The sequence below is a fragment of the Labeo rohita genome, chromosome 20 (genome assembly GCF_022985175.1).
Source record: "Labeo rohita strain BAU-BD-2019 chromosome 20, IGBB_LRoh.1.0, whole genome shotgun sequence".
Taxonomy (NCBI): Eukaryota; Metazoa; Chordata; class Actinopteri; order Cypriniformes; family Cyprinidae; genus Labeo; species Labeo rohita.
Genome location: NC_066888.1, coordinates 361,352 through 384,806, shown reverse-complemented (window position 1 = coordinate 384,806; position 23,455 = coordinate 361,352). Strand labels below are relative to the sequence as shown.

Genomic DNA, 23,455 nt, shown 5'->3' with positions numbered 1-23,455 from the left:
TGCAGTGGATTACGTTTGTACATCTACATATCTACGATCTACATATATCTGTCTATGTTCGCGCAAATCATTCGTGATCCAGCTTCACTTACAGCAGAAGTGAGTATAAGTGTCACCACCGCGGTCTCTGTGGCTCCCTCCGACCGCCGCCAGCGGGAACCCTCCCCGGACTTTTAACCAACTACATTTCCCATTACCCCGTACCTGGACTCCCACTTCCGGTTCCGGGTTTCCCGGTTCACTTCCCGTCAGTCGGCCATTTTAAGCCGGCCGATCTGGCGGGATCTTCGCGAAGTTTTGGTTAGCTAGACTATCAATCCTGAGCGTTTTCCTTTCTATTGTTATTCTGTTGCCGACTGGACTGTTTGTTATCGTTTGTTGATTCTTGCTGCCTGCCCCGACCCCTTTGCCTGGATTACTGTTTACTCTTTGGATACTCCTCGTTGTTCCCGTTTGCTGGTGTTTTGAACTCTGCCTGGTGTACTCCGTTTTGCTAATAAAGATGTCGCATGTGGATCGCCCATCTCCGGATCAGTCTCTGACCCCGTCACAGAAAACTTCGCCACCTCACGATCCAGCGACAGTTCAACCAGCGCCCACAATGGACCCCGCTACGGTACTGCAAATCGCTACGGAGTTATCTTCACAAGCCTCCACGCTATTGGCCCATCAGCAGCAGCTGGACCGTTTAACCAACCTCACAGGACAGCTTGTGCAAGCTTTGCAGGGATTGCAGCTGAGCCCACCAGCGACACCACCGCCGGCGCCCACACCACCACCACCAGCAGCGCAAGCGGTCGCCGCCGGCCCACGCCTGGCTTTCCCGGAAAAGTTTGATGGGACTCCCGCGAAATGTAAGGGCTTCCTGCTTCAATGTTCACTTTTTGTCAGTCAGCAGCCGCACTTACACCCCACTGACGAGGCTAAGATAGCGTTTGTGTGTTCACTGCTTACTGGGAGGGCATTGGAGTGGGCCACGGCGGTTTGGCGCCTAGACCAACCCACCTTTCCTTCGTTCTCTGCTTTCCTGCAACGTTTTAGGGAGGTGTTTGAACCTAGCTCAGGGAACGGAGAGGCGGGAGAGCAAATAATGGCGCTGACCTTCCGAACACTCGCGGCCCAGAGTGGTTGGAACGATGGCCCCTTAAAATTACACTACCGCAAGGGACTCAACCCGGACTTACAAGTTGAGCTGGCGTGTCGGGATGAGGGCCTCCCATTAGAGCAGTTTATCGATCTCTCGATCCGGGTGGACAACATCATGCGGGCTCGCAAACCCAGCCGGCTGCTTGCGCCCACGCCTCATGCTACCTCCGTAGTTGACACCACGCCTGAACCTATGCAGATCGGCACGACTAAGCTGTCTTCGGAGGAGAGGGAGAGAAGGCTCCGAAGCAACTTGTGTCTGTATTGCGGGCAACCTGGACACATCAGAGCAAACTGCCCCACGCGTCCGCCACGTCCGCCAACCTCGGTGAGTAGTGATGAATGTTCACTCAATCGCTGTGAGATCCCAGTGACTGTGGCCTTCGGGAATATTACAATTAAGACTACCGCTCTGATAGACTCGGGGGCTGCGGGGAATTTTATGGATGCCCAGTTTGTCACCACTAATCACGTACCTGTTTCCTCTTGTTCCTCACATATTACAGTGGCCGCCCTCGACGGGCGACCACTAGGCTCCGGCAAGATCCATCACACCACTGATGACATCACCCTCCACATCGAACCCAACCATCACGAGATCATTCGCTTCTTTGTCATCACATCACCCCACACTCCCGTCATATTAGGCTACCCCTGGCTCAACCTTCATGGACCCACCATCACCTGGACCAATCGCACCATTTCACATTGGTCACCCTACTGCCAAGAACACTGTCTCCAACCTAGGATCCCGTTACAGATCCCTTCTAAGACCCAGCCCGTCAAGAAAGCCATCCCCTCGGAATATCAAGACCTCCTCGAGGCCTTCAGCCCTCTCAAGGCCACCCAGCTACCTCCCCACCGGCCAGGGGATTGTGCCATCGACCTCCTTCCCGGGGCAACACCCCCTAGAGGGCGCATCTTCCCACTATCACAAGCCGAATCTACAGCCATGAACACATACATCCAGGAGGAGCTGGCCAAGGGCTTCATTAGACCATCCACCTCACCAGCTTCGGCGGGTTTCTTCTTCGTCAAAAAGAAGGACGGAGGTCTCCGCCCCTGCATCGACTACCGAGGGCTAAATGACATCACCATCAAATACCGCTATCCACTTCCGCTCGTCCCCGCCGCCCTGGAACAACTCCGCACTGCCAGAATCTTCACCAAGTTGGACCTACGGTCAGCCTATAACCTCATCAGGATCCGCGCTGGGGATGAATGGAAGACCGCCTTCTCCACAACCTCGGGCCACTATGAATACACGGTGATGCCCTTTGGGCTGGCCAACAGTCCGTCGTTCTTCCAGGCCTTCATCAACTACGTGTTTCGAGATATGTTGAACCGCTGGGTGATAGTCTATATTGATGATATCCTCGTGTATTCCAACACCTATGATGAACACATCACTCACGTTCGGGCAGTCCTCCAGCGTCTCATCTCACACCAGCTCTATGCCAAAGAGGAAAAGTGTGAATTCCACCTGGACAAGATCTCCTTTCTTGGTTACGTCATCAGCCCCGAAGGAGTATCTATGGATGAGCAGAAGGTGAACGCTGTGTTAAACTGGCCCCGACCCAAGACCCTCAAAGAACTCCAGCGCTTCCTGGGCTTTTCGAACTTTTACCGACGATTTATCCGCCACTTCAGTACCGTAGCGGCACCACTCACGGCCATGGTTAAGAAGGGCACCTCACGTCTTACCTGGTCCGAACCAGCACTCCAGGCCTTTAATGATCTCCGTCACAGATTCACATCGGCGCCTGTCCTCCACCATCCCGACCCTGACAAACCTTTCATAGTGGAGGTGGACGCTTCTAGCACCGGGGTAGGAGCGGTGCTCTCCCAACGTCAGGGCGAGTCACTTAAGATGTTCCCCTGTGCGTACTTCTCCCACAAGCTGACTTCCCCCGAGAGAAATTACGACGTAGGCAACCGTGAACTCCTAGCCATCAAACTAGCCCTGGAGGAGTGGCGACATTGGCTAGAGGGCGCCAAACACCCCTTTACAGTTCTCACCGATCACAAGAACTTGGAATACCTCCGCTCAGCTAAGCTACTCAATCATCGCCAGGCCCGTTGGGCTCTGTTTTTCTCTCGCTTCGACTTCACAGTCACCTACCGCCCCGGTTCCCAGAATACTAAGGCCGACGCGCTCTCCCGCCAGTTCGAACCCGACCAACCCGCCAGCTCATCAGAAACCATCCTGCCCACAGCCATCATCGTGGCTCCCGTGAACTGGGATATTATGACTGAAATCTCTGAGGCCCAGGCCCAAGACCCTACACCAGCCGACTGCCCCGCCAACCTTACTTACGTACCGCTCGCCCTTCGACCCCGGGTCCTAGCTGATGTACACAACTCCCCTAGCTCGGGCCACCCGGGGGATCGAGGCCACCCTGCAGTTGCTCTCCAACCGATTCTGGTGGCCCCACCAACGCGCCGACACCATCGACCTTGTCAAGAGATGCGCTACATGCAACATCTCCAAAGTTCCCCGCCGCCTGCCGGCCGGCCTGCTCCAGCCCTTGCCCTTGCCACAACGCCCTTGGTCACACATAGCCGTCGATTTTATCACAGACCTGCCTCCCTCTAACGGCTACACCACGGTACTCTCGGTAATTGATCGCTTCTCCAAGGGTTGCCGATTCATCCCCCTCACCAAACTTCCCACCGCCATGGAGACAGCTGAACTCCTCTGTAACTGGGTTTTTCGATTCTATGGGCTACCTGAAGATATAGTGTCCGATCGTGGACCCCAGTTCTCGTCTCGCCTCTGGGCCAGCTTCTGTCGTCTGCTCGGAATAAACGTCAGCCTCACCTCGGGATACCACCCCCAGGCCAATGGCCAGGTCGAGAGACTAAACCAGGAACTGTCTCGCTTCCTACGATCCTACTGCCACTATCATCAGGAGGACTGGAGTCGCTTCCTGTTTTGGGCCGAATACGCACAGAACTCATTATGGAAACCCACCACTCAGCTCACCCCCTTCCAATGCATCCTAGGGTTCCAACCGCCTTTGTTTCCCTGGTCAGGTGAACCATCAGACCACCCCGCAGTCAATTCCTGGTTTCAGCAGAGCGAGGAGACGTGGAACCGGGCTCATGTCCATCTCCAGAGTGCTGTGCGCCGCACCCAAGCCCAGGCCGACCGCAGGCGCCGGCCCAACCCTCCTTATGAACCGGGACAGTGGGTTTGGCTCTCAACTCGAGACCTGCGCCTCCGCCGACCCTGCAAAAAGTTAAATCCCAGGTACGTGGGTCCCTTTAAGATCATTAAACAAATCACACCTGTATCATTCAGATTGGAACTGCCTGCAGAGTATCGTATCTCACCCACTTTTCATGTTTCTCTGTTGAAGCCCGCTGACGACCCGGGAGGAGTGGAGAACCTAGAGGAGACCGCCTCACAGGGACCTCCCCCCATCATCATCGACGGCGAGGAGGTCTATCAGGTCAACACGATCTTGGACTCCCGGCGCCGGAGAGGTCACCTCCAATATCTCATAGACTGGGAGGGCTTTGGCCCTGAAGAGAGATCCTGGGTCGCGGCCGAGGACATCCTCGACCCCTCACTCACACTCAGCTTTCACTCGGCGCACCCGGATCGACCAGCTCCTCGTAGGGAGGTAGACCCCGGCGTCGGGCACCTCCTCGCGCCAGGAGTCGCTCGCAGGGGGGGGGGCTCTGTCACCACCGCGGTCTCTGTGGCTCCCTCCGACCGCCGCCAGTGGGAACCCTCCCCGGACTTTTAACCAACTACATTTCCCATTACCCCGTACCTGGACTCCCACTTCCGGTTCCGGGTTTCCCGGTTCACTTCCCGTCAGTCGGCCATTTTAAGCCGGCCGATCTGGCGGGATCTTCGCGAAGTTTTGGTTAGCTAGACTATCAATCCTGAGCGTTTTCCTTTCTATTGTTATTCTGTTGCCGACTGGACTGTTTGTTATCGTTTGTTGATTCTTGCTGCCTGCCCCGACCCCTTTGCCTGGATTACTGTTTACTCTTTGGATACTCCTCGTTGTTCCCGTTTGCTGGTGTTTTGAACTCTGCCTGGTGTACTCCGTTTTGCTAATAAAGATGTCGCATGTGGATCGCCCGTCTCCGGATCAGTCTCTGACCCCGTCACAATAAGGGTATTTTTTTTATGAATCTCTGCAATCACTTTTCCTAATAATGTGCTAGTTAGCAAGTTTAGCAGTTAAAGTAAACAGGGGCGGGGTGAGCAGAGCTTATTTGCATTTAAAGCAGCCTCGACCAGAATGGGATGATTTTTGCAGAGCTGATTTTGGCAAGGTAAAAAGGGTGTTGTTTTACACTACCATTGAGAATTTTTAACCAATGTATATTATAGACTTTTCCTTAAGACCCTAAAGAATCATATAAACTTGTGGAAAATGGGCATCCGATGACCCCTTTAAGATGAAGCTGTTTTATGATCTTACCAGGTTGTTAGATATATTGCAATCCATTACAGTGTACAAAACAATCATCACAAAATGGCAGCAGCTGCATTTGTGTGAAACAAGAGAGAGCATCTCTGCAATACCAGGATGACATAATATTTGTACAGAGAATACAGATTTGAGTTTTAATATTTTATTAGCCAACCAAATGCAAAGCTTTCACAAAGAAAAAATATTCCCAGCAATTGAATCCCGACTGCAGTTACACGGATGTGCCTGTGCTATTAGTTTTTATCAGTTGTTATTGGGGAATAACATTCCCTTAGGTGACTGACCAGAATTGAGTACACTGTAAAACCCAATAGTTTACCTTACTTAGATATAATTAGTTATCTTTACTTAGTTACTATACTTATTAGGTTTTATTAAGTTACAGCTACTTTCAAGGCAAATAAAACAATTTACTTGCTGCTTAGAGTGATGTTTACTTAAAATATTCAAGTATCCACAAATAAGCCAATGACATTGATAAACCAGTGAGAGCAGCAGTGCACTAATAAGTTGCTAATGAGCAACATGACAATGGAAGAAGAAGAAAAGAAAGTTTTTGAGATGGGGCAATTTTAGTAGACTTTTCACTCATATCTTTCTTTCACTACTTGCATTCACTCATTTCCCAAAGTCATCTTTAATGTTAAATTTTCAATACAACTGAAATATTTGAGAAAACATCACATAAGCTGACTTCATAAATCAGTGTTTTTTTTTTTTTTTTTTTGTAATACTCACCATTATAGTGAATAGTTGTAACGTGAGGACGCTGAGGCGGTGTAGAATCCAATTGCAGAAGTTTATTATAAACAACAGCAAACATACACGATGAAACAGGCAAAGGGTCAATAACCGGAGAAGCAGTCCAAAACGTAAACGTAATCCAAACAGCAGAGAGTTTAAACAGGCAGTGGGTCAAATACCAAGCAGACAGTCCATGAAAGCAACCGTAACAATAGGGAAATCCAGGGAGCGATAGTTAAAGGGCAGAAAAGGGTCAAACCTTGAAAACAGTCCAAACGTGCAAACAATCCAACAGGGGTAATCCGTGAAATCAAGAGTCCATAAACAAAGCAAGGTCGCAACAGGTAATCCAACAGAGTAATAATAAACGCTTGGTAAGGCAGGTGAAACTGGCAATACTTCGACGTGTGAGCACATGGTGAGTCCTTATATACTGCCAAACAGGAAGTGACAGTAGAAGCAGCAGAGGGAGCATGCAGGCAGTACTGGGGTGAAGGCTCCCTCTGCTGGCTTGGCGTTACAGAATCCCCCTAGGAGCGACTCCTGGCGCTCAAACAACAGTCCAGGTGGGTGGGGGAACAGAGGCAAAACAGGGGGTGGGATGGAGGGCCAGGTCCATGTAGAGCAGGTGGGCCTAGATCGTGGAGCAGGGACAGACAGTGAAGCACTGGAGGACCTGGACCATGGAGTAGTGGCAGACAGTGAAGCACAGGAGGACCCGGGCCATGGAGCAGTGGCAGACAGTGAAGCACTGGAGGACCTGGACCATGGAGCAGTGGCAGACAGTGAAGCACTGGAGGACCTGGGCCGTGGGGCTGTGGCAGACAGTAGAACCCTGGAGGTCCTGGGCCGTGGTGCCGTGGCAGACAGTGAAGCACTGGAGGACCTGGGCCGTGGGGCTGTGGCAGACAGTAGAACCCTGGAGGTCCTGGGCCGTGGAGCGACAGCAGACCGTGAAATACTGACGTGCCTGGGCCGCAGAGCAATGACAGACAGTGGAACACTGGAGGTCCTGGGCCGTGAAGCAGTAGCAGACCATGAAGTACTGGAAGGCCAGGGCCGTGGCACAATGGCAGAGTAGGGAACCATGGTGGGGCAGGCAGAGCAGACAGAACAGGAGGCCATAGCGAGGCAGGCAGAGCAGGCAGAGCAGGGAGCCGTGGCGAGGCAGGCAGAGCAGACAGAACAGGGGGCCATAGCGAGGCAGGTAGAGCAGGCAGAGCAGGAAGCCATGGCGAGGCAGGCAGAGCAGGCGTAGCAGGGAGCCATTGCAGGGCAGGCAGAGCGGTGTGCAAATGAATGATTTCTTTGGCCTTCTTGATAGCGACATGGCGGGCAGAGAGTTCATGATAGGACGCCGCCCCCATAGGAGGATCTACAGCTTGCGCTGACACCTCTGGGGGCATGGGCGCAGATGCTTGGGCAGGTGTGGCAGGGCAATTATAAATGGCCTTCATGGCCGTGACTGGACAGGCAGAGAGTCCGTGGGGAAACACCGCCCCTTGAGGAGATTCTGCAGCCGGAGCTGCCACTTCTGGGGGCATAGGCGCAGAGTCCTTAACAGAGGAGGCCTCTGACGTAGACTCGTGGACAGACGAGGCCTCTGGCGCAGACTTGTGGACAGGTGAGGCCTCTAGAGCAGACTCGTGGATAGACGAAGCTTCTGAAGTGGTCTCGTAGACAGACGAAGCTTCTGGAGCGGTTTCGTAGACAGGCGAGGCCTCCGGGGCAGACTCGTGGACCGGTGAGGCCTCGGGAGCAGACTTTTGGACAGAAGAGGCCTCTGGAGCACAGTATGCTGCCCACATACTGAGGATGGCTACGGCCATTACAGGCAGCACAGCAGCTAGTGGGGTGTCTGTTGACCTTGTGGGTGCTGATGTTATGGGCTTGTGGCTTGTGAATGTGGGCTCTGCGTGGCTTGGGAGCGTGGGTTCTGCGTGGCTTGGGAGCGTGGGCTCTGCGTGGCTTGGGTTAGAAATGTTATAGGGGACCAGATGAGGATTTGGTAGGATAATAGCTTTTTGCCTTGAGTTAGGGAGGCCTGCCGTGGCCGGACTTGACTCAGGGAGGCCTGCCGTGGCCGGACTTGACTTGGGAAGAACAGCGGTGACTTGACCTGGCTCGTGCAGTCCAGCTGTGACTTGACTTGGCTTGTGAAGGTCAACTGTGACTTGACTTAGCTCAGGGACAATAGCAGCAACTTGACTTGGCTCATGAAGAACAACCGTGGCGTGGCTTAGCTCAGGGAAGACAGCAGCAATTTGACTTGGCTTGTGAAGATCTGCTGTAACCTGGCTTGACTCAGGAACAACATGGCTTGACTCAGGAACAACATGGCTTGACTCAGGAACAACATGGCTTGACTCGTGGGGAACAGCTGTGACTTGGCTTGACTCGTGGGGAACAGCTGTGACTTGGCTTGACTCGTGGGGAACAGCTGTGACTTGGCTTGACTCGTGGGGAACAGCTGTGACTTGGCTTGACTCGTGGGGAACAGCTGTGACTTGGCTTGACTCGTGGGGAACAGCTGTGACTTGGCTTGACTCGTGGGGAACAGCTGTGACTTGGCTTGACTCGTGGGGAACAGCTGTGACTTGGCTTGACTCGTGGGGAACAGCTGTATCTTGGCTTGACTCGTAGGGAACAGCTGTATCTTGGCTTGACTCGTAGAGAACAGCTGTATCTTGGCTTGACTCATGGGGAACAACGGCTGTGACTTGGCTTGATTCATGGGGAACAACAGCTGTAACTTGGCTTGATTCATGGAGAACAGTAGCTTTGGCTTGACTTGACTCTGTTGCTTGACTTGACTCTGTTGCTTGACTTGACTCTGTTGCTTGACTTGACTCTGTTGCTTGACTTGACTCTGTTGCTTGACTTGACCCTGGAGCTGCAACTGTAGCTTGATTTGGTTCTGTAGCTTGGCTTGGTTCTGTAGCTTGACTTGGCACAGGAACAGTAGCTGCCATTTTAGCTGCCCATACAGCCAATAGGGGTGAGTCCAGTACATGGGCCATCATGAGGCATGGCTTGGAAACAGCGATTATTTTGTGGAGTGGCTCTGGAATGGTGGCCATCTTGTGAACAGGTTTGGGGATGGCGGCCTTTTTGTGGACTGGCTCTGGGATGGCGGCCATTTTGTGGACTGGCTCTGGAATGGCAGCCATCTTGTGAACAGGTTTGGGGATGGCGGCCATCTTGCGTGCAGACTCTGGTGTGGCGGCGGCCATCTTGCGTGCAGACTCTGGCGTGGCGGCGGCAATCTTGCGTGCAGACTCTGGCGTGGCGGCGGCCATCTTGCGTGCAGACTCTGGCGTGGCGGCGGCCATCTTGCGTGCAGACTCTGGCGTGGCGGCGGCCATCTTGCGTGCAGACTCTGGCGTGGCGTGGCAGGCCCTGAGGCATGGCGTGAGCAGGCCCTGGAGCGGCAGGCATGGCGTGAGCAGGCCCTGGAGCGGCAGGCATGGCGTGAGCAGGCTTTGGCTTGGTGGATGTGGCTTGAACAGGCTTTGGCTTGGCAGGCATGACGTGCACAGGCTGTGGTGTGGTGGTTACTGCGGGATTGCGGGGTCCCTCGTCCACAATCCCAACAGTGTATGGTGATCCGCTTAGGAGCAGAGCATGATCGATATATTCCTCCAGTGACCAACAAATTTTTCCCCCTGGCAGACGTGAACTAATGGGCTCGTTCAAACCAAAACGAAAAAAGTCCTTAAGTGCCACATCATTAAAATCTACTTGATAACACAGTCCACAAAAATCCTCGACATACTCCTCTATGGACCGGTCGCCTTGACGAAGGCAGATGAGACGGGATACTGCTGGGTTCATGATTCTGGTTGTGTGTGCGCTGTAACTTCTGCTGGCTTCAGGGGAGGCGAAGTATTCTGTAACGTGAGGACGCTGAGGCGGTGTAGAATCCAATTGCAGAAGTTTATTATAAACAACAGCAAACATACACGATGAAACAGGCAAAGGGTCAATAACCGGAGAAGCAGTCCAAAACGTAAACGTAATCCAAACAGCAGAGAGTTTAAACAGGCAGTGGGTCAAATACCAAGCAGACAGTCCATGAAAGCAACCGTAACAATAGGGAAATCCAGGGAGCGATAGTCAAAGGGCAGAAAAGGGTCAAACCTTGAAAACAGTCCAAACGTGCAAACAATCCAACAGGGGTAATCCGTGAAATCAAGAGTCCATAAACAAAGCAAGGTCGCAACAGGTAATCCAACAGAGTAATAATAAACGCTTGGTAAGGCAGGTGAAACTGGCAATACTTCGACGTGTGAGCACATGGTGAGTCCTTATATACTGCCAAACAGGAAGTGACAGTAGAAGCAGCAGAGGGAGCATGCAGGCAGTACTGGGGTGAAGGCTCCCTCTGCTGGCTTGGCGTTACAATAGTGTTACTTTTGGTTGGGCACTCGGAACTTCGTTTATATTACTATAGTTTTCTTTCTATTGATGCAGCAATGCAACATGAAATCAGAGTTATGTGATTTGAAAGAAAGAAAAGTAATAAATAGATAGCTTTTAGAAGGTGACTTATATTCTAATTAAATCATTAGGTTGTGTTAATGATCTTTTACAATTACACTTTGTTTTTTTATAAACACTACAAGAAACTTTTAACTGGGTTTATACAGTCTTTTAATGTTTGGGGTGATGTGGATGAGTCACACACAGACTTCAACATTCAGCACATGAATCACAACAATGGTAACAACTAAATTTTATTAATAATAACCATTTATTAGCTTTTTTTGTTTGTTTTTTGTTGTGCTACTACTGACACAAGACAGCAAATTAAATTGGAAAATACAAACAACAACAGTAAAGCAAAGCAATTCCATAATTTATTCATGTCGCAATGCACTCTGGGAGTCAGTGAGTAGCTATACTAAGTCATAAGTAAACCTAAAGTAAAGAATCAAGTACCCCCAACAGTTCTTTGTTAGTTACTACAACTCTTGTGTAAGTAAACTATACTAAGTAAGCATTTGTCACTTTACTTAGTTTTTTTAAGGCAATCCACACTTTTTCTAAGTAAAGTCAACTAATTACATTTTACATTGTATTTAACAGAGCAGTGTAATAACATTAGTTAATGCATGAATTAATACTGAGCATTATGTGTTTTTACACCATTTCTTTATCTTTGTTAATGTTAGTTCATAAAAATATGATTCTTCATTAATTATTCATGTTAGATCACAATGCATTAGGTGATGTTAACAAATACAACTTTTGACTTCTGATGTATTATTAAATTCTGTAAAAGTACTATTCATTGTTGGTTCATTCTAACCAATATAGGTAACTAATATTAACAATTTGAACCTTGCCATAAAAAATGTTATCCAATAAATATGCAAGCTTCACTAATAATGTCACCACAATCATATCAAATATGTAATTTGTCATGAATGTGACTGTATGAGATTTGATAGCACTTTGAATATAACTGACAGTAATCACACTTCCCTATATTCTCACGATAGGCTATTTTTGTTTTTAATGCTGGAATTTCCTTTAGATTAAACAAACACAACAAGATTGATCACAGCTGCTTTTATGATCATTGCATTGCTAATAAATCATTTTGTGTGCCATAATGGTGTTTTTCTAGTGAAATTCAGTGATTGAGGAAAGCAGAAGCTCTACTGGGGACTCTGGAGACACTGAGCTGATCTGTACGCTATGATAAATTGAACAGTAGTTTGGTCTGTAGCAGTCGTGTGGTTGTGGTTGCTCATTTCTCAAAGATTTTGTGGTTTTACTGTGTCATGGTAATATACAGAAGTAAGAGGCCATATTAGCTCTGAGTGAACACAAACCTCATGTGATTGAGTGAACCAGACACTAATCAATCAAAACCAAATAAAAGAAAATCATGAGACAAACATTCATGCAAAATTCAAGGCACAACACATCAGAGCAGACTTCAGCAATCCCTGCACAACTCTGACTCCTGAAATATTATGGGAACATCATCTTCAATCAATAAAGCTGATATCAACAAAAACACTGACTGAGTGTGGAGTGGGGTAAGCTGTGCCAATCTGTAAATTGTTCTCTAGGCAAAGAGAAATGAGGTAAGGGTACAAGGATGTCCGTTACCAAGAGGAAAGGAAAGCAACTTTAACATACAGCCATGAAATAAATGACTTATGATAACCAAAAAAATAAATAAAGAATGTCCCAGTGATACCAACTTACCCCATAATTAGCGTAAGCCATGTCATGTCAAGAGGAAAAATTGGTGAATTTACATTTCTAACAAAAATATGAACATAAATGAAACAAAACAGCTTGCTAAAACACGATTCTGAACCAAAAATATTATTTTGTTGCACATTATTCACATTTTCATGAATTATAATTTTAACTGTTGTTCTGTCATAACAACTCTCGGAGGGAATTGGCATGGTAATGTACATGACAATGTTAATGTATTTGGTCCTTTGCTACCATGTCGACCAGCTTAACAATAGCGGCCTATGACGATGTGTGCCTGGGCTACCACAGCGACTCGCTTAACTCTAATTAGACGTGCACTATGTGTAATGTTAATTAACAAAATGGAAATACGTTGCAATTTTTATAACTTTTTGATACATTCTCCACTTCATCAATCCCATTGGCAGCACAACAGCTTTACAGGGTTACAGTGCACAAAAACCCATGGGTGGACTGACTTGAATTAAACGAAATAAAAGTAGAATATAAACATTCTTTCTCCGCTTTCTGATTACACAGCACAGTGAGAGCACACAAGCACATTTCTCAAAACTACTCGACCCATAATGCATTTCACCTGAGCCTACAACCACCATAGTTAGTGACCTTAAGCGATAACTCTTATTTCCCCTCTCCCACAACACAGTCATTGATATGACTGCGATAAGCACGTGCTTCTGACGCTGCGTGCAGCTGAAATCAACCACACACTCATCAGAGCTGATGAAAACATCGACCTTAGAAATAACAAACGTGAACATCGACATGACGCCACTGTTTATATAATGCATGCACTAGAATGCTTATTTAATTTACCGTTTTCTTTTCTGTTACTATCAGCATGTTCTAAACTGCATTTTGCTCCAGCTGTATAAACACAGATGCTAAATGCTGCTGCTAATATGCTTAAAAGGTCAGATGCCCATTTTCCACAAGTTGATATGGTTCTTTGGGGTCTTAATGAAAAGTCTATAATATTCTTTGGTTAAAAATTCTCAATGGTTGTGTAAAACAACACTCTTTTTACCTTGCCAAAATCATCCCATTTTGAGGGATTGTTCCTTTAAATGCAAATGAGCTCTGCTCGCCCCGCCCCTCTCTACTGTCTGTGGAGTGATGTGCTGCTCTGAGAGATTGTTTACTTTAGCCGCATCTAACGCGTTTAGCTGCGAAACTTGCTAACTAGCACATTATTAGGAAAGGTGATTGCAGAGATTCATTAAAAAAAAACTTTATCCACAAGTTTCCGGGAGGTGCTACTGTAAAAAAGAATGTGGGTACAACTTCCGGTGAGGTGGCGGATACATAGTATACCAATGGTATTTTGTGTGCTAATTAGCAAAGAGGCTAAGTGTTTTTTAGACCATTGTTTACTTTGTAAAGATGCACACCTTTATAAGAGATGCCATTACGTTCCTATGCACAACATATGCTTTTCAAATTTGTGTTATTAGCAAGTTTGGATCGATAAATCTTGAATGACTGTCTTGAATAACTAGTGAAATGACATTTGAACCGAGACTTCAGAGCTTGTGTTAAAGGACATGCCAAATGAAGTCTCGATTCGAGGCTTGTTAATGTAGAAATCACTTCGTAGAAGCCTCACTTTCTGTCCAGTCATGTGCGCGATTCACTTTGCGTGTCCTAATGTTCGACCCCCAGATCTTACTTTGCGAGTACATTTTCATTGGGACCTATTTAATAATTACATTTTTAAATACCCAGTCATATAAGTAATATGAAGAACACAAATTATTTCAGGAAAATTAAATATATGCCATATGCAATTAATATATGTGTACATTATTCTTATATTACATCATATGGATATTCATACTGGCATTAAATGGCACTATTCCATTGGTAAATTAATTTATCAGAGTCAGAAATTCAACAAACAAACACACACACGGTTAGGCTTTTATTTGTGCATATAACATGGACCGATCTATGGAAATTGTGGTGAATGTGTCTTCCGACGGAGCTTAGTCTTTTGGCTGCTTTAGTTTTTACTAACCTCCAGATTGCGCTGTTTTCGACACTCTCGAAGCTTTGAATCTTTTCCCGAAACAGTCAGAGGAAAGTCTCGATGCTTCACGAGGCTTCATTTGCCTGTCACTCCTGTCAACTGTTGAATGAATGAGTGTCACGTCCCGCTTGTTTACTTTGAACCGGAAGACGCTCCCACTTTTGACACATGGCCTCATGGGGTGTAGGAAACTTGTGGATACTCACTTCTGCTGTAAGTGAAGCTGGATCACGGATGATTTGCGTGAACATAGACGGATATATGTAGATCGGGAGGCGCATTCCCTTCTCAAACAATGTAATCCACTGCATCTTCAGCGGCTCAGATGTCGGGAGTAAATGACGACCACTATGTTCATTATTACATCCAGCAACACAACACCTCAATCGCTCAATTCTTGTCTAACTTACATCCCTGCTCTGGTATCGAAACAATGGAGATTGGACTGTTACAGCTGATCTGAGGTAAGACGCTCATGTCAATCAACTATCGTGGCCTCTGTCGGTGTGACAGGCATCTGATAATGACTCGATTTGAAAAAGGGGATATTATTTTTACAGATTAATTAAAAACTGCATGAATTTTTATCATTATAGGGTAGATTTGTACATACACTGCCAACACACATTGATGTTCAAACAACATGTAAAAGTGAACTTTACATCCAATGACCCCTTTAATATTTCGCTCCTGCATACTGTGCAAACATGACACTTAGTTTAAACTTGTTTATGGTTGCTCATTTTTGAATTCAGTTAGGCAGAACATGCAGTATACACAGCAATATGGAATAAAAGAGCATTCATTTACAGGAGCAGTTCAGATCCATCTTGCTCCTCAGCATGGAAGGGAAGGTCTTCTTCAGTGTCCTAGGCTGATGGTTGACAGATTTCTGTACACAGTGGAAAACCTCCCAAAAGTGAGTGCTGCCGAAGCTCCAGCTCTCATTCAGCAGCCTTGATGAAGAATTCAAGGTCTTTCTCACCAGAGAGTCACTAATCTACTGGAACTCCAACGATTCAAGGGTGGCATTGGCAGGCATCATGCTGCAGACAGACAGGAAGTGGAGAGTACAATAAGGCCTCAAATGTGTTAAGTCCCAGCTGAGGCACAGGGCTTTGGTGGGCACAGCAGCAACATGCCAGACAGGGTTAGGTGCCACCAGCTTGTCTGGAGGAGGTGCGTGCTGGAGCTGAAGAGCAAAGGACCTACAGGATGGTGGGCATGTGGCAACAGGGACCATGGAAGCGGTGGGAAGGTGCGCAGGAGAAGGTGATCTCCTGGATCGAGATGCAGCAGGCAGATCCCCAGCTGATCAATTTCTTGTTCTGAGTGGTCTATAATGTTCTTTCTAGCCCAGTAAATCTTCACATCTGAGGAAGAATGATTCACCAGCATGTCATCAATGCCCTGGGATGGGTTTTCTAGAGCACATCCTAAACAGCTGCCCAGCAGCCCTGGGGAAGGCTGGAGAAATGGTCTCGAGATGGTATTGGCTTAAGAGGAGTGATCTATGAGCCAGTGCTGCTGGGACACAAGTCAGGGTCTGATCAAACTTTGCTGGATACCTTGGGTGAGGGTGTATGATGATGAAAGACCAGAAATACCGGTGACCTCAGGAACATCACTGAAACTGTGTCTCAGCGCATCCTAGGATGTATCTTTACGAATGTATAATTACAAATATATTTAAATGACATGACATACATGTTTCAGTAGAAATTATATTTTAGTTCTATTTTATTTATAATAAATGCTTGTCAGTACTTGTAACACTTTAAAGTCGGTATAAAAGGGAAGTTGTGATAGTCTTTTCTTCCCCATTGTGACATATATCCATGTGGACTGGCTTCTGGAATGTAGGGCGGGATTTCAACCTTTGTCAGCAGTTTGACTGACAGGTGATCTGTCAAATCATAATACGGAATCCACTATTTTGTCCAATAAACAACCCAAACAGAATAGTTGGATTAACATCAGTGGACTATGGTGTGTTGTCGTCTTTCCGTGGTTGAGACACCACAACTGTAACGTGCATTCATGTTTATTTCATGCACTCAGAGAAAAATACATAGCAGTGCAAAGAGGACACTGATAACGCACAGACAGGCAAAGAGCAGGTTAGTTTTGGTATGAAACAAAGTCTCAGCTTTCAAATTGTATAATAATAATAACAATAAATACATTTTGTGGCTCTTTACCGAGACAGATCACTGTAGGGTCTCCGTTCAAACGGTTCATACAAGAATTGATCTCTTCCTGCTGGTTACAGTATAAAATACACATAAATGAACATCAGACTGTATATTGTCTTAACTGCAGAAAGATGTCAGTACACCATTTTCAAGTTAGACTCTTCTGACGTTAATCTGTTAACTTTTCTGTCTGGTTTGTTTGTTGAACAAAATGGCGAATTCTGCATCATGATTGGTCAGATTGTCTGTCAATCAAACTCCAGTGAAAGGGGCTAAAAGTCTGATAAATGAACAGTCAGCATAATTCAACCCCTTTTTCAAGTCTTACGTCACAAAGACAAGAGATGTTGTTGAGAGGGGAAGGGGAGGTTAATGTTTTTGATTAAAGAGTACAAGTGCAAATGAATTTAAAAAATAAATAAATAAATAAATGATGTGAACAGATAAATCCTTCATAATAAACACTTTAACACTGTGTATAAAACTTACACTTGCCATTTTTGATTTCATGGTGACTTTAACCATATTTTAAAGACAACAGAATTCTGAAATTACATATAAAGATGTATCTGTTGTGGCCTAATGGTTAGACATTTGGATTTGTAACCTGAAGTTTGCAAGTCTGAGTCTCAGTACAGGCAGGAAATATAGGTGAGGTGAATGAATAAACAGCATTCTCTTACCCACAGCTGGGGCTGCCACACTGCTGTGTCTGCATTCACTACTCATTCCTCTGTGTGTGTGCATTTGGATGGGTTACTTGTGTAAAATATATATATATATATATATATATATATATATATATATATATATATATATATATATATATAAAGAACACACAATTTAGTACAATTGTTATTTGATGAAATGTCATTCTGTAGTGTAACGTTTAAGTCAAGGTTAACAGTTGATCTCTACAGGTGCTGCACAATGATATATACACTACTGAAACACTGTATTAACCAGTCAGAACCTGGGGCTGGATTTGTTTCATTAGAAGTATTTAATAAAGGGGGAGGATGGAGATGAGAGTAGATGTGGATGAAGAGTCGTCTGTAATAACATGAAGTCCTCTTATCGTCTGTGAATGAATGACTGGTCATCAGCTGGGAGACACACAGAGTACTATGCAAATCTCATGAACGCTTTTATCATTGTAAACACTATTAATTCATAATTAACCTTCATTATCCTGCTGAAAATGAAGCAGTTCATGAGGACCAGATTTAACACAACCACAGTTTATTACAAGCCATCATTCAGTGTGACCATGATTATGCTGTGATACACAGTCAATATCATGCATTCTAATATTAATATGTAATTTGCATGAAGCTGCAATTTAACACAGCATCTCTGACAGAAGCAAAGATGACTGTAGTAATGTGCTTTTATTGTAGAAAGAGGTTTTTAAAAAACACAATATTTAGGAATCTACCTTAAGAGATTTATGAAATAATATATGTTAATAGAATACACTTGAGTGTGAATTCAATGTAGTGTTTTTAAATATTTAATTGCATGTTATGTAAAATTAAATGAAATTGTTTACATTTACATTAAAAAGCAGTTACGTAAAACTTCAGTGCAATTTCATAATTACATCTATTATCTATTAAATATGGTAAAGTGTCCTGTTGAATGTACTGACACACTTGTATGATAAACTAAATTATGCTTTAATATGTCAAGTATTTAAATATATGTGTAATTACACATTGTAATGATGCTGCTGCAATTTACTACATTTAAACTATTTGTACGTATTATAACTGTGCTTAATTCCGAAGACTGCACCAGAATGTGTATTGTAATGCATTATAATGCAATACATATGCACGCTTGAAGTGTTACAAAGTGGGCTTTTTGAAAAGCAAATGAAGCACTTGTCTGTACTTTATACAAATCTTTATTTGAACAGATGTGGAGTATGAGAGGAACAGCATGTTCACAACCAACATTTTTACAAGAAAAATCATCATTGAATAAAGATCATTTATGACTGTTTCCATTTGATACATCCTCAAACATATTAAATCTGTGAATGGAAATAAAGACTGGCTATGGCCTGCTGGGAATGACAATGAAATGGAAGAAATGTGACATTTCTGCGCTGTATTGCTTTAAATCATGTCATAAGGTGATGGTTCTGAATGAGTTTACATGTATTCTGTTTGCTCATTTGTGTTTAGCTTTGGCAGAAAGGCAAAACCTTTGCAAATCTCTTTGTAATAGTGTGTTTGTATTGACTTTTCTTATGTTTTGCATAAGACTTTGATTCACTGTCTAACAGTCAAATCTACCGTAGGATGTATTTGTGGAGAAGTGACTTAACTACAGCACTATAACACCATAATAACAAGCAAACCAGCAAAACTGACCTTCTGTAGCCCTTCAGAGATATTTCCTGCTCTTCCTGGTGAAATTAATGTCTCCAGAGTGCTGATATTTGATGTTACTGCACTAGGCTGTTTCACTGTATCATTGTGCATGTGTGTGTTCACTGTATTTTTGGCATTAATGAAGCAAAAATAAACAAAATCGACATCTATACTGCATCAAATGTCAATTACTCGATATTAATGTCATGTTTATAAATGTTGCAAGCAATATCACACAGGTGTCACTTGTATGTGTGATATTGCTCATATATATATATATATATATATATACACACACACATACACACACAAGCCTATAAGCCTTTTGTTTTACGAGGACAGTGTAAACTTTATAAACTGCATTCACATTGTAATACCTGTGTCATTATACAAGTTTGTGTGCCCATAAACCACCACATCAACCTGCACACACACACACACACACACATAAAAATGTATTCGGCCATGAGGTCTTCATGATAAGAACACAGTGTTTCTGTGAGAACATCAGGCCATGTCTTCAAGACATTACAGTCTAGAAGATCACAAATGCTGACCATCACGAGACGAACAGAAAGTACAGAGAATGCTTTTAACGCTAATATCAGTCGAGATCCCAAACGTAATCCAGCTGCGGCACAAAAATAGAGACTAATAACAACATATTTGGTTGGCGAAGAAAGTTATGTTATTTTTAATCAAGTTTAATTTAAAAAATGCTTCATTTTATTCATGATTCATACCTCATTAAGTTAAATCATTAACACTGATTCCTGAGCACGCAATATTTTTAGCCATTTTTCACATCCTCGGAGAGTTTGACAGTAACATTAGCAACTGATGCTGAAGAATAACTTGCAAAGTTATATTTGTAAGTAACTTAATGACAAGTTTAATTGTTGTGCCTCTGAATAATTAAAGGCATCAGTTGAGTCTTTCATAAGTGGACTGGATTCAGCGCTCCAGACAGGACTGACAGCCGCATTCTGCTGCTGTGCGAATGTAGTGTCTGCGCTCCAAACTGGGAAATGAGGAGACCAGAGGGGAAGAGAGAGATGAAAACAGTTATTTTAATAAACCTGGCCTACCTTTACTCCTCTGGTGCTATGTACACATAACCTTGTTTATCAAAGCGACTGTTTGAAGCGCTCGTCTATGTTTTTTTCTCTTTCATTTTTGCAATACCTGCAGCCTCGAGCGGCTCACTCATTCACTTTGTTGTTTGGCATGTATTCTTACTTTTTCCTCCCTCTTTCTCTCTCTCTCTCTCCCGCCCTCCTCTGCTTTGTCTACTTTTGTAAGCGCAGGGTTGAATTTCGGGTTCAGCCGGAGAAGAGACGCAGTGATCCCGTCAACATCTCTCGCTCTTGAACAGTGCATTAAATACAGTTGTTCACATGTATAGACTGCAGGAGAGTCAGAGGTGCTGCAGGAGGCTGAGGAGGTCATGACCTCTGACCCTGAGACCTCAGCTGTGCAATATTACAAACATGCATCCCTACATTTCTGTCAACTTTTCATTTTCTCTTTCTCACTGCAGTTTAATTCAGTTGAATTAGAACAAGCTAAATTGGCATAATAAACAAGGCTATACAGATAGACAGCAAGAAAATAACTGACATTGTCTCTGCAACTACAGATAAAAGGTGGAAGTATTAGTAATCACAATTCTGTATGAAAAACAAAACCAATCATAAAGAGGCATGTGCAAATTACTTTTAGTATTCATTAACTGTGTAAAGTAAATCAATCATGAAACAAGTTCAGTTCAGCTATAAGTAGCTTTATAGAAGACAATGTCGTTATTCAGGTCGATTCAATTCAGTTCAATAACTGTGTAAAATTAATCAATTATGAATACATTTGATTCAGCTATAAAGGAGCTCTGCAGAAGGCAACAGTGAGTTAAGCATCAAGTTTTGTTCTCATCCAATAGTGTCAGTTTTTTTAAACACTGTGTAAATATCTTTTTGTTTGAGTGAACCAATGGCGTGAGTTTGGGGTGGGACCTTTTGTTTGTTTGACCAATGGAAGACGGGTGTCTAAAAAAACAGCCATTTAACCTGTTACATTAGAAAATCAAAAACAGACAATACCACTAAACTTAGGCTAAATTACCAAACGAAGTCTGTACATTAAAGTTGCTGAATGTTTTGATAACTTCTGCCCAGCCTAGTCACTACTATTAGCCCTAATCCCTTGAAGCACCCGCCTCCTTTTCAAAACCCCGCCCAATACGTGTCATCTAACAGTGTCACTCAAAATGACTGACAGGCAGAAAGGCTTTGCGATTGGCTAAAAGTGCAGGCTGCTTTTGTTTTGCTGTGTACAGATCCTAGTGCAGGTGAGATTTCTCAGATACCTTTTTCCAGGCAGGAAGTAGTAAGATTTTATGGGTGGTTTTAAACAAAAGGTGTTACAGCACCTGAATTAATTTCCGAAAGCTGTGGAGAAGCAGAAGACTGAAGCAAGCGCGCAGTCGTTTCTCCGCTGATAAAGCTGTTCGTGTGTGTGTGCGTGTGTGTGAGTTTGTGTGTGTCTGTGCCTGTGTCGTTCGTCAGTAGGGGGCGCTTATCCACTCGTTAAGCTCGCTGGTGACGTCACGCACTCTCTCTCGCCGCTCGCAGCGCAACAGAGTATCGGAGCGAGCGCGATACACGGAGAGAGAGCATGGGGCGCGCGGATCGGCTGGAATAAGAAACATTTCCCAACACTTTCAAAAACTTTCTCAACTCGGCCGACAGATATGGATACCATCATTTTGGGCATTTTACTCCTGCATACGGCGTTTGGAAGCGCAGGAGCCCAGTACACACCCGGTAAGTGCCCAAGGTTCACCTTTAACGATCCCCGGAGCGGAACGAGCAAAAGTTTATGCGGTTGTTGCTTTGAATGCGTGCGCACCTTTATGTGTGGCACGGGCGCATGTTTACACCTCACAAGTTCAATTATGTGTCCAGGTGGCTCATTTGGCAGGAAATGAGTGAGGTGTGCTGATGATTTGGGCTGGTTTTGTGTTGGAGAATAGGGACACACAGGTATCAGCTGCGGAGTGAAAGTGCTCCATCGAACCCTATTAACCCTCCTCGGCAATCCGCTCGGAATTTCTGTGGTGATTTGTAGCCGATTCTAATGGCAAATTCTTTCTTTCCAACAACACAAAAACTAGATTTTATTTCTAACGACTCGACGAATGGTTCTGTAGGACATCACAGGGAATTGAACGAAAATACGCGAGGATTTAAAACTCCTAAACCTCCTTTAACAGTCTCGTAGGAAAACAGTATTCTAAGTCCGGGTAAAAAGTAAAGGGCTATTGAACGCATTTAAGAACAGAAAATCCTGTAAGAATTAGACGTCTTTACTAGAATTGTTATGCTTCCATTCGCGTCCTTCGGGATCGGCTTCACATTATTATAATATGAATTCCCACAGGATTTCCGTGCGTATTTCTTAAGGATTTTTAGAGCTAGGGTAAACAGGGGAAACCTGATAAACTTTTAAAAACGCGGTGTCAACACTGTAATTTATTTGATTCTGTTCAGTTCTTAAAGGTGCTTTTTTTTTTTGCTTTTTTTACAGAGAGTCTTTTTTGAAAAAATAAATAAACAATTAATTGTAATTATTCTAGGACAGAGCAGTTTAGGGGCGTAAATGTGACCGCAAAGCATCACAATGTATCGAGTCCGGAGCACGTCATAAAAAAAAGCAAATACTTTAGGCAGATGTTTTTAGTTGTTTTATAGAGATATGAGGACAAACTAGAGCTGTTGCAATGCTTTCAAAGGAGAGAATGCATGAGTTTAGTTTTGGTGGTGTTACCAAATGTGTCACTATACATTTTTCTGAGTTGACTCAAGGTATGTGTTATCAAATTACAACATGTGAGTCACTTTTAAATTCAGGCCAGATTATTATTAATGTCATTATTATGTTTATATTGTCATTATATTTATATGTCATTATATTGGTTGCTTTGTAAATAAAGAAAATGTATTGCAAAATATAGGTCAGATGAAGCCCAACTGTTTTTTTTTTCTTATTCAGCTTACGTTTTTATAAAGTATAAAAGTTTTCTGTTTCCAGACACGTCTGACCTGTCTAATCTTGTGATTTGGGGTGATGCTCACATCTGTCTGACTGTAACCGTATCACAGCTCGTCTGCAGGGGTTGGTGGGGGGATACAGCTGTCTATGTAATTGCTGATTAATTAATCAGTGAGTCTAACCCTCGGATTAATTCTATTAGAGTAATCAAAA

At 44.6% G+C, this 23,455-nt stretch overlaps 1 protein-coding gene across 14 annotated transcripts in view; it reads left to right on the top strand.

The window, feature by feature from the left end:
* Positions 1-21,616: 21,616 nt before the first annotated feature.
* Positions 21,617-23,455, top strand: part of ptprk (protein tyrosine phosphatase receptor type K) — a 180,090-nt gene continuing 178,251 nt past the window's right edge. For 5 of the 14 annotated variants that reach the window (XM_051138280.1, XM_051138283.1, XM_051138286.1 and 2 more), the window contains exon 1: positions 21,620-22,014. In XM_051138280.1, the coding sequence (XP_050994237.1) occupies positions 21,942-22,014 (73 nt within the window). In that variant the 5' untranslated portion in view covers positions 21,620-21,941. Of the gene's footprint in view, positions 22,015-23,455 lie in introns of all 14 variants that reach the window. The other 9 variants (XM_051138288.1, XM_051138282.1, XM_051138290.1 and 6 more) reach the window with 4 other exon arrangements.